At 38.5% G+C, this 12,480-nt stretch overlaps 1 protein-coding gene across 1 annotated transcript; it reads left to right on the top strand.

Moving 5' to 3' along the window:
- The first annotated feature begins 635 nt into the window (after positions 1-635).
- LOC131327248 (probable protein phosphatase 2C 33) lies at positions 636-8,685 on the top strand. Its single transcript, XM_058360302.1, has 5 exons — positions 636-1,987; positions 3,643-4,029; positions 4,121-4,238; positions 7,533-7,756; positions 7,865-8,685. Exons 1-5 carry the CDS (start codon positions 1,586-1,588, stop codon positions 8,327-8,329), a joined length of 1,596 nt encoding a protein of 531 aa, XP_058216285.1. The 5' UTR covers positions 636-1,585; the 3' UTR covers positions 8,330-8,685.
- The last annotated feature ends 3,795 nt before the right edge of the window (positions 8,686-12,480 follow it).

Genomic DNA, 12,480 nt, shown 5'->3' with positions numbered 1-12,480 from the left:
CATGTTATGTGTACACAATTTAAATAATTTTATATGGTCTATCTCCCATGTACATCGTTTTTCTGGAATTTATTTCATTCCATATAATTAAATGATCAGAACTGCTTAATTTGTTTAAAATATTTTTTTAAGGGTCTTTGTAAAAAAACCTACAAAACCAACTAAGCTAGATATCGATAAAAATTTGAACAATTCTTTGCTCAATTTGCTGAATTTTCCGTCAGCAAATTAGGTGGACAAATCGATCAAGTTATCGATATCTGACCGAACGGCTCCCAATCATTTGTGCGAAAACTCCGAAGTGAGTTTCACGAAACACGGTATATGTTTGGTATACATCAAATTATGCACCCAAAGTTTTTATCGGGAAAAATTGCCAAATAATATTACGTCAATTTAAGCAAGGTCGGTATCACCACGGTCGGTGCGCAAAAGATTTTGGTTTAAAAGCAAAGTAGTTGGAATTTTTTATTATTTATATTTATATATATATCTATGCATTGATTCATTTCGTTGGAGGTTATCTGGTATGCCAATTCATGCCAGGTCAGAGTGAGTTATCGGATTTTTGACAGCCACGTACACGGTCCTGAGGACGATTTGATTGATTCTCATTTCCCAGAGGAGAGAGAGAGAGAGGGCGGCCTACCAGGACCAGTGCCTTTCCTATTTTGGTTCCTTTCGAACTTTTCCTCCCCTTCCCAACCCACAAGTCTTCCCCCGCGTCCTTTTCGCGATCCCGTTCTTCTGCTTTCCTTTTCCGCTCTCCTCTCTCCATTACCCACCCCGCCATCCGTTCACCCCCTCTCTCTCTCCACTCCTCTCCTCTCTCTCTCTCTCTCTCTCTCTCTCTCTACCCACTTTTGCATTCTACTCAAGTTTCTCCCCTTCTGCTGTTCGATCTGTTGGAGTGATCTCGAATTTCTCCCTCAAAGCCGTGAAATTGGTGATTTGGAAAAGGAATTGGGGTACGTTGTATCCGTGTTTGTTTTGCATTTCTACAGATCTCGTGCGAAAATTGGTGAAACTGTTTATGAGGATTGGTGTTGATTTTGTTATATAGTTTGTGATGCTGCGGGCTTCGACGCTTCCATTTGGTGTAGATTATTATAGATTCTGATGTGAATTAGGGTTCTCTCGATAGCCGTTGTTGTGCTCTTAGGGGAGATAGATTTGGTAAATTGAATTCCAGTAGTCTTCTGTGTCGAATTCCAGTAGTCTTAATCGTGGAATTGTTATACTCTGTGTTTGTTTTGGGTGTTATATCCGTTTGGGGGAAATTTTGTAGAATATCATAATTTCTTAAGTTCTCTCAACTGCCCTTGTTATTCTCAGAGGGAAGATAGATTTGGCAATCGAATTCCATTAGTTTTGTGGTTGGAATTGGAATTGGTATACTTTGTGCTGCTTTTGGATGTTATCTCCATTTGGTGTAGAATATCCTAATTTCTGCTGTCAATTTAAGTTATCTCAATTGCCCCTGTTGTTCTCAGAGGGGAGATAGATTTGGTAAATTAAATCGTCTTCTGCGTCGAACTCCGGTAGTCTTCTTTGTGTAATTTGATTAGATTGCTGTGAAATTTTTATGGTTACGGATTCTGATAAGTGGGCTGCAAAGGGAAATCAAAAGGGATTTTTATTGAGGGTGGTTGTGACGGAGCCTTCTACAGAACATAGTGAAGGGTCTGACTGTTTGGGTGGTCTGGAGTGCTTACTGAATATCATCCGGGCCCTCCGGATGGGGTCCTGCTTGTCTTCTGAAAGCAGGAGCCCTCTCCCCGGTTCCCCACTGGGGATTAGGAAGAGGCCTAAGGGCTCCAAAAAGAGGCCTGGTGGCTCGAGAAATTCTTCCTTTGAATACAGGAAGGAAGAACAGTTGCATAGGATTCCTGGTCGAATCTTCTTAAATGGGTCCACTGAAGTTGCTTCACTCTTTACCCAGCAAGGCAAGAAAGGGACCAACCAAGATGCTATGATTGTTTGGGAGGTTAGCCTTTTGTTTACTTTACTCCTTACATGTTTTCCTTGTGCTTTTTCTATTAGAAAGAATGATTAAATTCTTTTTAAAAAATGGTGCTTTCTAGTATCTTGAGTATGACTGCATGCTTTGCTGCTTCTTCTTGTTGTTGAAATAGTTACATAACTTACTTATCAAAAGAACTAGTCATACAACTTTGTATTGTCTACTGCTTTAAGATGTCCTTTTGGTTGCAGGATCCAAGGCCCCATATTACTTTGTATTGACTACCTATGTAGCATGGACACGGATACGGACATGACAATTCTAAAAAAATGGGGATACGGACACGGCGGGAGACACGCCACGTGTACGAAAATATATATATATATATATAATTTTTTTATGGACCATTGTATATGAAAATTTTCACAAATTGTATATTTTTTTCAAAAGCAAAATTACAATTTAACCCCAAATGTTTTGAATAATTTCATATTAACCCCCCAAAATTTAAAAAAATACATTTTGACCCTTAGCCGTGTCCCCGGCGTGTCCCTTGTCAAAAATAATTAAAAAATTATTGGACACGCTGTGTCCAATACGTGTCCTCGCGTGTTTCCGCCGTGTCCCTGTGTTCGATACGTGGATACGGCGCCCTTTTGGAGTGTCAGTACTTCATAGTTGACTACTGCTTTTGCAGCTGGTACATTTAATTTTACAATTATGTCTAGCTTTTGGTAGTTCGAAAGAATCTAGGTTTGAATATCACGGAACATGGTGACCCCGACAGATCTCAAAGGAAGTAACAGATTCACATAGCCAACCCCAATTGATTGGGACTTAATTTTTAGCTTTCGATAGGAACTTATTATAAAATTCAATTCCATAATAAATCTTTGCTCGGCTTGTGCAAGTTATATTGTATATCTTTGTCATAGTTTTGAGGTGAAGATTTTCAGCTGATGGACTATCTTCTTTGTAGTCAAGAAGAATGGACTTTTGTATTTATTTGCTGCAGTTTTCACTTTTTCTTTCAGGGCCTGACAAAATCTTTCAGTTGCTTCACCAAACCACATGTTTTGCTGGAAAATTGGAACTCTTTAATTTGTCTCTAGTTCGCCTTTTGCTTTAAGGGATTGGTTTGTTTAGTAAAAGAATTGGCCTTCTTTATCATAAATAGGTTGCGCATTCGCATATAAGTTACTCACTTTCATGAGTACTCGAACTTTTCTTGATTTCTGCTTTGTTAGGTCAGTTCAGTTTAACTGATCTCCAGCCATTTCTTCGAGCTCTGGTCATTCACTTTTTGTTAGTATCGTGGGCGGCCCAAACACCCTTTTGTTACTTTGACGTTGTCATCAAGTTAATAATAAATTTAGCACATTGCAAGATGGGTAAATGAATCTAGTTGTTTTTTGTTTTAAAAGAAGTATTGTTGATGAAGTTCAGTAATATCTATTCTTAGATCTCTTTTGAAGGATGTCCATTTTTGCTACTAAGGGCACCCTTTCCGAGTTTGATGCTCAAAGTGCTATTTGTATTTTTCATAGTATCTTTGGAAACTCTGGAAGTACAGTTTCTTCTATGTATGTGTTACATTAGTAATCAGTGTACTCATCACAGCTGCTCAGGAAAACTATATAGGCCTTTTGCTTACTAATCCTTACAAAATTGGTTTCCAGAACTTCGGCTCAAGAACAGACACAGTCTTTTGTGGCGTGTTTGATGGCCATGGTCCCTATGGCCACATGGTTGCAAAAAGGGTGAGGGATTCCCTGCCCTTAAAACTGAGTGCACATTGGGAAGTTAACATAAAGAGCGATGAGGTTCTCAGGGAGATCAGTCTTAATACTGCTGGTATAAATGCTGAAGGTACTTCCCTTCTCTCTACTGATGAGGATTCAAGGCCCTCCGTTGATATTGAAGACACTGAAAAGCACTTAGAAATCTTTCACACATTGAAAGAGTCCTTTCTCAAGGCATTTAAGGTCATGGACAGGGAACTAAAGATGTACACAAGCATTGACTGCTTTTGCAGTGGGACAACAGCTGTTACACTTGTGAAACAGGTTATTTGACTGATAAAAGTTTAATATTTGTTTCTGAACTTACTTTTGAGAAGTTTTTTTCAACTCATGAATGCATCCACTGTTCGTACAGGGTGAGTATCTTGTGATTGGAAATGTTGGGGACTCAAGGGCTGTACTAGGTACAAGAGATAAAGATGATTCGCTTGTTGCTGTTCAGTTGACTGTAGACCTCAAACCTAATCTTCCAGGTCTCTCTCTCTCTCTCTCTCTCTCTCTCTCTCTCTCTCTCTCTGTGTGTGTGTGTGTGTGTGTGCGCGCGCGCGCGTGCATGCAAGTGCGCATATGTTTTACCTACCTTCCTGTCTATGTATACTGATGTATATGCAGCTGGTTCATATTTTCCAACTGTCTCCTACATATCATCGGAAAAAAGAAAAAGAAATCCAACCTCCTCAAGTGCTTGTAATATTTGTGTGTGTGTGTTTGTTCAATGCGAGATTTAATCAACATGCTGAAGTTGTTTTGATCTGGTGTGAAATGAGCATTATAGGGGACAAACGAACTGCTTAGGCTTCATTTCCCCTACAATGAACTCAAATTTGGGTTGTGCTAATGTAGTTATCTACATCTCAGTTTGGGTTAGAAATACTTTCAATGCAAAAATCTCTATGCAATAAGATTGTGAACCATGTGTTGAATCTGGTATGTGCTGCTGCTGCAGAAATAATGTTTTAGGGTTGGAGTCTTTTTTCTGAAACTACATTTAAGATTTTATGAGCGTATGTGCGTGGAATTGAGGAAATACGTGGGTGCGGACTATCTCATTCGTAATTATCGGTGCTTTCCAGGATAGGACCAGTGTTGGATCGCCAGTTTGTGAGAATATTTTGCTTGAGAATCAATTTGTAATTATCCTCCTTGCCATTTTATACCCGCATGAATTCATAGGGCGCCTAAGAATTCCAAATATGGACATGCGTGACGAGTGTGCAAACAAAGGAAATAATGGTTCTTTCTTGAAAATTGGAATATGGACACCACAAAATACATGGAGAAAGGGTAGTGATGCAACAAAGAAGAGCAATTCACAAACTCACTATCACATTACCAAACTACCACTCCTTAATAAATTTGATTTTCATATTATTGTTTGATTTGGGGGCATGGTTCCACGACATAACGTTCCTTAAGTTCCTCAGTTTTTGGAGGTAACGGGACGCTATTTCACTGGTAGAACTTCTGAGAGCAACCACTTTGTGTATGTATTGCTAAAGGTTAAGTCTTGCATTAATCTATTCCTGCTCGTATCCCCATTGATTGGGGATTGCATGGGTACCTTTATGGTGGTTGTTTGTAAATCAAAACCTATGAGAGATACGAGAATTTAGTTATTTATGTCTTCAATTTTATGGCTTATATGGTGGATGAAGTCCAAGCATGTCTTTATTGCCCATAAATTAGCTTTGGTCCAAGGCTGAAAGAAGACGTATTCCAGTCTAGTCTCACAATCAATGGCCCAAGCCCACATAAGAGGAAGAATAAAGCTAAAATAAGTTGGCCCAGATCTATGCTCTGGTAAACTAAAGAACATAACCTTGACCCACAAAATCAAGAATTGTGTCGATACAACGCAACAGCAGCGCCATTGCTTGGAGAAAATGAAGAGAAGTAAATTGCCAAGAGGCTCAAGAACCTAGCTTTCATTCATTTTCATATTAAAACATAACCCTAACATGCCTCTACATCGGCTACGTCACCCGAGGTCACTCATACCCGTTTTTGCACAATAACAACTGGATGTCAGATAAACTACAACCTATTACGGACATCTCCTTAAGAGATTGAAACAAACTGTAAGAAGTGAACACTTAAAAGTTGACCCAAATTGGGAAAAAAAAGAGGAGGAGAGAGGAAGTATGAAACTTCAAGCGACCGATATGAATAAGAAAATAGCATAGAGTTGATTGAGTTTGTTGATTGTTGGTGTGGCCTATGGATTGCAGAGACTTATTGGTTCGGTTGTGAAAGAAGTGTTTGCTCCACCTTTCTGGTTTTAGAATTATTATTTGAAACTTTTTTTCTTGTTGACTTGAAAGAGGCGATTGCCTCTTGTGCCTTACACCGTAACGAGAGGCGCGTGCCTCAAGTGCCTCTGGGGCTATCTATCGGTTGCCTTGCCTCACCCTCTTTGAGGTGCACTCCCTGATCCTGGTTTGGCCTAGGGCCAAGGCACACCGTTAACAGTGTAAACTTAGGATCTTTGTCCTAGTCCGAATTCAAGCGAGGCTCTATCTTTCATTTTCCTTTTTCTTTTTTCTATCTTTTTTGCATCAAATAAACCAATCAAACTGGCCATTCCGACTTTACATGGATTTCAAGTGACTCAAGGATGTTGCATGTTTCATGTTGAATCTAGAATTCTTCTTGGATGGACTATGCATGTTTCTCTAATACTAAGTCAGTTTTATTCATTGCTTATGTTTTTTTTGTTAAATCTTTTCTATATATATATATGTTTCTGAACGAAAAACCTACATAAGGTCAGGGAAAAAATTTAGGTATAAAGGAGCTTTTATAGCTTCGCATTGGTATCTAACCCTCTCTCTCTCTCTTTTTTTTTTTTTGTTGTAATTATTAATTGAGTTCACGTAATAAATAAACGTAGGATTAAAATGGGAAATGCTCAACGCCTCAAGGCATACACCTGACAATGCAATGTCTTAAAACGCCTTGCATTATGCATTCGCCTCTTAGAAACATTTGTTTTTAATGCAATATCTTGAATGGTTAAAATACTGGGAGAGCCAGCAAAGCACGTCCTTTAGAGATACCCACTCATCAGAAGCTTCCCCAGCACGAGTCAGACACTTTCTTAAGTGTGTCCTGGTTCTTTTCACTGTTTTGAGTTAGACATGCTTGAGACAGTTGGGACACATGTCTAGCATTTAGACATACTCCATATATGAAAGGCCTAACAAGTCTGAAAAATTTAACATGCGATCCAATGGAACGCCTTTGACATGTATATTTACATGTATCTTCCGTTAGATTCTCGGAGTTGATGTTTTTTGAATATCAAAATTCCAGTTTGTTTGTGGAAAAATGTTCTGAAATATTTGCAAGTTTTTCTTGTTCATACTTCCTTTTCTAGTACATGAATGAATTGGGAAAATCATTACTTTACTACCACTATTTTGATATAATAGCATGGATATATTTTCAGTGCAGAAAATCACTTTAGATTATAGGATATTTTGTTGTCTATAGACACGTACCCAGCGTGCCATGTTTGCAATTTTCTGTTTTTTGCAATGTTGTATCAGCATCTGTGTCAGATCATTACATTTTCAGTATTATGCTTCTTAGGGTAGAGGTGATGCATCCTTTGATTGTTTCCTTCGTTTTGTTATGATCTAGTCTTTTTCAGTAGATTTTGGTTTGTAAACGTGGAACATGAATCTAAGTATATGTATGGTGGGTTTCTGTCTTCATGTTGTCTTGTTCTTTACTCATTCCTCGTTTTTTATTGTTTAACCTTGCAGCTGAAGCTGAGAGGATCCGAAAATGCAGAGGGCGTGTTTTTTCCCTTCGAGATGAACCTGAAGTTGCCCGAGTTTGGCTGCCGAACAACGATTCCCCTGGACTCGCCATGGCCCGTGCTTTTGGAGATTTCTGCCTCAAGGATTTTGGTTTGATCTCTGTCCCTGAAATTACCTGTCGATGTCTAACTGGGAAGGACGAATTTATTGTTTTGGCAACAGATGGGGTATGAGACCCAATTGCTTCGTTAAAAGTCTTGTTGGGTGTGATTTATCTTCCTTCTTTTCCAGGTCTAAAGTTGTTTTTTTCCCTTTGTTTTTTGCAATTATTGTAGATTTGGGATGTGCTTTCAAACAAGGAAGTGGTGGACATTGTAGCTTCTGCCCCAGCTCGTTCGTCTGCTGCTAGAGCTCTTGTTGAGTCTGCAGTTAGAGCTTGGAGGTGTAAATACCCTACTTCCAAAGTAGATGATTGTGCTGTGGTTTGCCTCTTCCTAGATTCAGCCGCGAACAATTTCTCTACTGCTTCCATTACCAAATCCAAGGAGAATGTTGACGGTGTGAAAGAGGATCTTCCTGAACTGCCTGCCCCTAACAGGTTTGATCGTTCTGGTACCGTTCGAAGTGGCGAAGAAACCCTTCCACGACAAAAGAAAGAGGAATCCTCCGGAGATGAAGGGGAAATGCAAATGGGATTAGTAGGAAAAGATTGGTCCGCTCTTGAAGGGGTTTCTCGCGTTAACACTTTGTTGACTCTGCCAAGGTTTGTCCCGGGCAAAGAGGAGAAAGCTCGGAAATGATGGAGAGGGATGCAAGTGTCAACCTGAACTCGAATTTCTTCGTTACCTCTTTGTTTGTGATTTATATATTATCTATCTATACAGAAGTAAAAAGTAAAAAACATTGTAGGGCAATTGATGTCTGGAGAGAGGAGGTGCCAGCTATATTAGTGTCTGGGAAGTTATCCCTCCTCTCCCTTGTGGGTTTGGAATTTTGTAAAATCCAACTCTCCGTTTTCCTTTTTGGTCGTTTATTTTCCTTCGATATGTTGGTCATTTTTTACTTGCTGAAAATAATTTTGTCGCCGTTAGTCTCAACTTGCAAGACATTTGTGATGCCATTTATATATGAAATCCAATTGGAATAATTTTGTTGATGATAGGAGTGAAAATTCATTGAAATATCTCGTAGCTCTTGGTGCTAATTTGAAAATAGAACAAATTGACAAAACAACTTTTTTCTCTGTATTTTGTCAATTTTTTCGTGGAGTTGCTATTTTGAAAATAAATTTGTGGTAGTGAAGCAATTAGAATCTCAACTTGGAGTACGATTGATTTCAGTTGTTTCCCTCTTGTTACACTCACTACCACTTGTTATTCTCTTCCATCATGTTTTGAAATATCTAGATTGGTAGCTCAAGATTAGTCCGGTTGGTTGGTAAGTTTGCTTTCTGTTTAATTAACCAAAGTTCAATTCTTGGGATTAGTCTGCAAGAAAGTAATTTTTTGTAAATTCCCTAGCTCCGGTGAGGATGACATGTCTTTGGACCGGGGAGGGAATTAGCCGAAATCCGCGTAAGTTGACCTACACACCCTTGACCTTTTGACAACTTACGAGCAGACACTCCTCACCGTCAAACAGAAAAGAAATAAGAAATCTATTGGTTATGAAACAAAGGAGACTGAGACAGGTCATTCAGGTTGTGGAATACTACAAAATAGATATAGACTGTTCATATTTTGTGATTGATGGAAAGCAGAAAATATTGAGATTGATGGAAAACAGAAAATATTGAGACAGGTCAGATCTGGGATGCAAAGTGTTCACAGAAAGATCAATGGTGGCCTGTACCATCTTTTTTGACTTGTTTAAAATGGCAGATGTGTGTTTCTGAATCCTTCTCCACCTATTGGAAAATCTTATCATCACCTCTCCTCTTCGAGTGGGTCCAAATTCCCAATTGCTACACGTGAAATATATTTCCAATTGGTTAATTTGCTCCATTAAACCTTTGAAAGCTCTGTGGGGTGGTTGTGGTTTAGTGGACTAAAGGTGGGATCCTCGATATATCATGTTCAAGTACTGTTTTTATTTTACCAAATTTGCCAGAGTGCTTTGTCGCAATGTTCTAAAAAGTTGCTAGGTGTTAGTCACGGTCGGCCACTTCGAGCTTCGAGGCTTAGTAATCGGCGATTAATCGGCGCGTAGCAATTAGTAATCGGTGATTATTTGGCGCATAGCAATTAGTCGGACCTAATCAGATATGCCCTACCAGCAATTGATCGCCGATTAATTTCTTTTTTTAAAACACTGCTTTGGTTGTACAAAAGTCAAGATGATTGGACAGAGGTAGCGACATAATCTAACAAATGTTAATGTACAATGTATTCCTCTCGATCGTGTTATAAATGTTCGATTAATATGATTTTTCGTTCAAACAAAGTACTCGCCATGCTCTAAAAAATAGCGTACGAGTTGTGAGAATGATATCTCAAAGGGTCTCACTGAGGTGTACTACAATCCCGTAGTACCCCTAAGGTACTACGGTACCCAGGTCCGCTGACTTTACATATATATATTTTTTCCCTGGGTCCAATTTGCCCTAATAGACATTCCTACCGTGAACTGCACTTCAAAACATCTTTGGAGGTCCAGATTCAGAGTGTACAATAATATGGAGAGCAGTGCAGATTTGGCCGCTCGTATCGGCAATTAAAGTTTCGGATTTTAACCGAGCAATGAACAATTTAGATTTTTATGCGTTCAAATTTGTTCCGAGTCCATGCCGAGACGAACGACTGGATATGTTCTACACCCACTCGGCCAGAGCTGCTCGACAGCATCCCCGAATCAAGCTCAGCCATACAACTGGACAACAAGATCTAGCAATAAATAATGCTGCATCCCCTACAACAGCAACATAAATATAAAACCTTAGAACATCTGATTGGCATGTATAACATGGAAATGGTATATTTGCCGTTAATTGCTTCTGAGAAGTGCTAGCCGTACCGACCAATTTCAAACCGAAACCGTACCGACGGCCGCTCCGGGCTGTCTCCGGCCACCGGACGGCCGATCCAAGCCGTTCAAAAATTCTAAAAAAAAAAACCGAGTGGCCCTACGCGAGAATAAACGGCATCCGATGTGTGTAGGGTGGTTAGATCGAGTACCCTATTTTTCGCGTATACATATATACACGAGTATACACGAAAAATAGGGTACTCGATCTAACCACCCTACACACATCGGATGCCGTTTATTCCCGCGTAGGGCCACTCGGTTTTTTTTTTTAGAATTTTTGAACGGCTCGGATCGGCCGTCCGGTGGCCGGAGACAGCCCGGAGCGGCCGTCGGTACGGTTTCGGTTTGAAATTGGTCGGTACGGCTAGGATTTCTGCTTCTTAAAGGATGGGGTCCTGACATTTTAGTTCTTCCTCTGTAGGCAATGATGGAGCTACTTGTGGGCGGAGGGGGCCACGGCCCCTGCATTGTTTTGGTTTTTTTTTTTTCCCTTCAAATTTTAATATTAATATTAGTTATTTTTTATTTGTTTGAGAATTATATTTTATATTGGGTGTTATTTAGACATTTAAATGTTTAAAAATGTGTTCGTTTTGTGTCCCAAAACCCAATTTCTCTTTTTGCTCATGATCTCTCATAAGTTTTTTCTTCAATTATTAATCTTATTTCTCTTTCTATCTTTCTCCACTGATTATCCAAAAGAACTCTTTCAAAATCTAAACCAAACAAACTATTAGATTTTCGAATCTTGAAATTTTAAAATCTTGTTTTTATAGTTCGGCCCTTGCGTTTACAAAATCCTGACTCCGTCTCTGTCTGTAGGGTAAAAAAAAAAAAGTCTACCACTGATTAGCACTTTCATTTGTCTTCTATGCCAACATTGATTTTCTGTTTTGTCAGCTACCGCTCTTATTTTCTCATGAAAAAGTTGAGGGGCGGATTGAGAGGTGCAAGCGGGGTCCTGGGTCTCCACACTTTTTCCAATTATCGAAATATTTTATTGAAATTTAATTTTGACGTCTTACTTTTAGTCATTGGCATTCTATTTTTTTGTCTTTTTTCCTATTTGAAATTACAACAATACCTTTTAAAGTAAATAAACACTAACAAAATAAAGGATAATTTGATAATTTCACATAGGATAAAGACAAAAAGTGAAGTGTCAATGGCTAAATACGAAGTGCCAAAATCACTTTCTTATTTTATTATTAATTCATGAACACATATGATTCAGTCCCCCGCATTGAGCATTCTGCGTCTGCGACTGATCTCAACTACTTTGGTTAAAACTGGAAGGGGTGCCACTGGCTTTTGGGGGCTTGTCTTTAGTTTGTTCGTTGGTGTTTTGCTAGCTTATACTAGTAGGTTTCTTTCCAGAATTGACGTGCATTGATTGAGGGATCCCTTTGGGTGTATTCCTTCTTAAATTAATGCATTACCCTTTTTCTTGAATTTTTGTTCCATTTTTTTTGAATTTTTATTAAATTTACGTTATATTTTTTGAAATTGATTTACACACTACCCTTTTTTATGCACTCTCCCTATTTTGTCCTTTAGCACGTGAATTTACCAAATCATCCTTGCAATTTATGAAAAGTTAATTATTTCAAGGACTGTTTGGTAAATTTAGGTGTTGAAGAATAACAAAAAAAAAGGAGTGCATCAAAAAAGGGAGTGTGAAAATTAATTTTCATATTTTTTACATTAACTATTCATCTCAATGAGAAAAGTTTAAAAAGTGAAAAACTATGGAAAAAAAAAATCATTCAAGATGAAAAAATATAATAATACCAAATCGGTATTTTTATCTTGAGTGCTGTTTTATGTAAAACTTTTTCAACTACACTCTATATTTTTATATTTTTTTAATTTCTCTTGTTGAGACGAATGATTTAATTCCACAAATTATGACAAAAAGCAAAACAAA

Source organism: Rhododendron vialii, chromosome 5a (assembly GCF_030253575.1).
Source record: "Rhododendron vialii isolate Sample 1 chromosome 5a, ASM3025357v1".
In the NCBI taxonomy this organism is placed as follows: domain Eukaryota; kingdom Viridiplantae; phylum Streptophyta; class Magnoliopsida; order Ericales; family Ericaceae; genus Rhododendron; species Rhododendron vialii.
The sequence above is the reverse complement of the archived record's forward strand: the minus strand, read 5'-3'. Positions and strand labels throughout refer to the sequence as shown.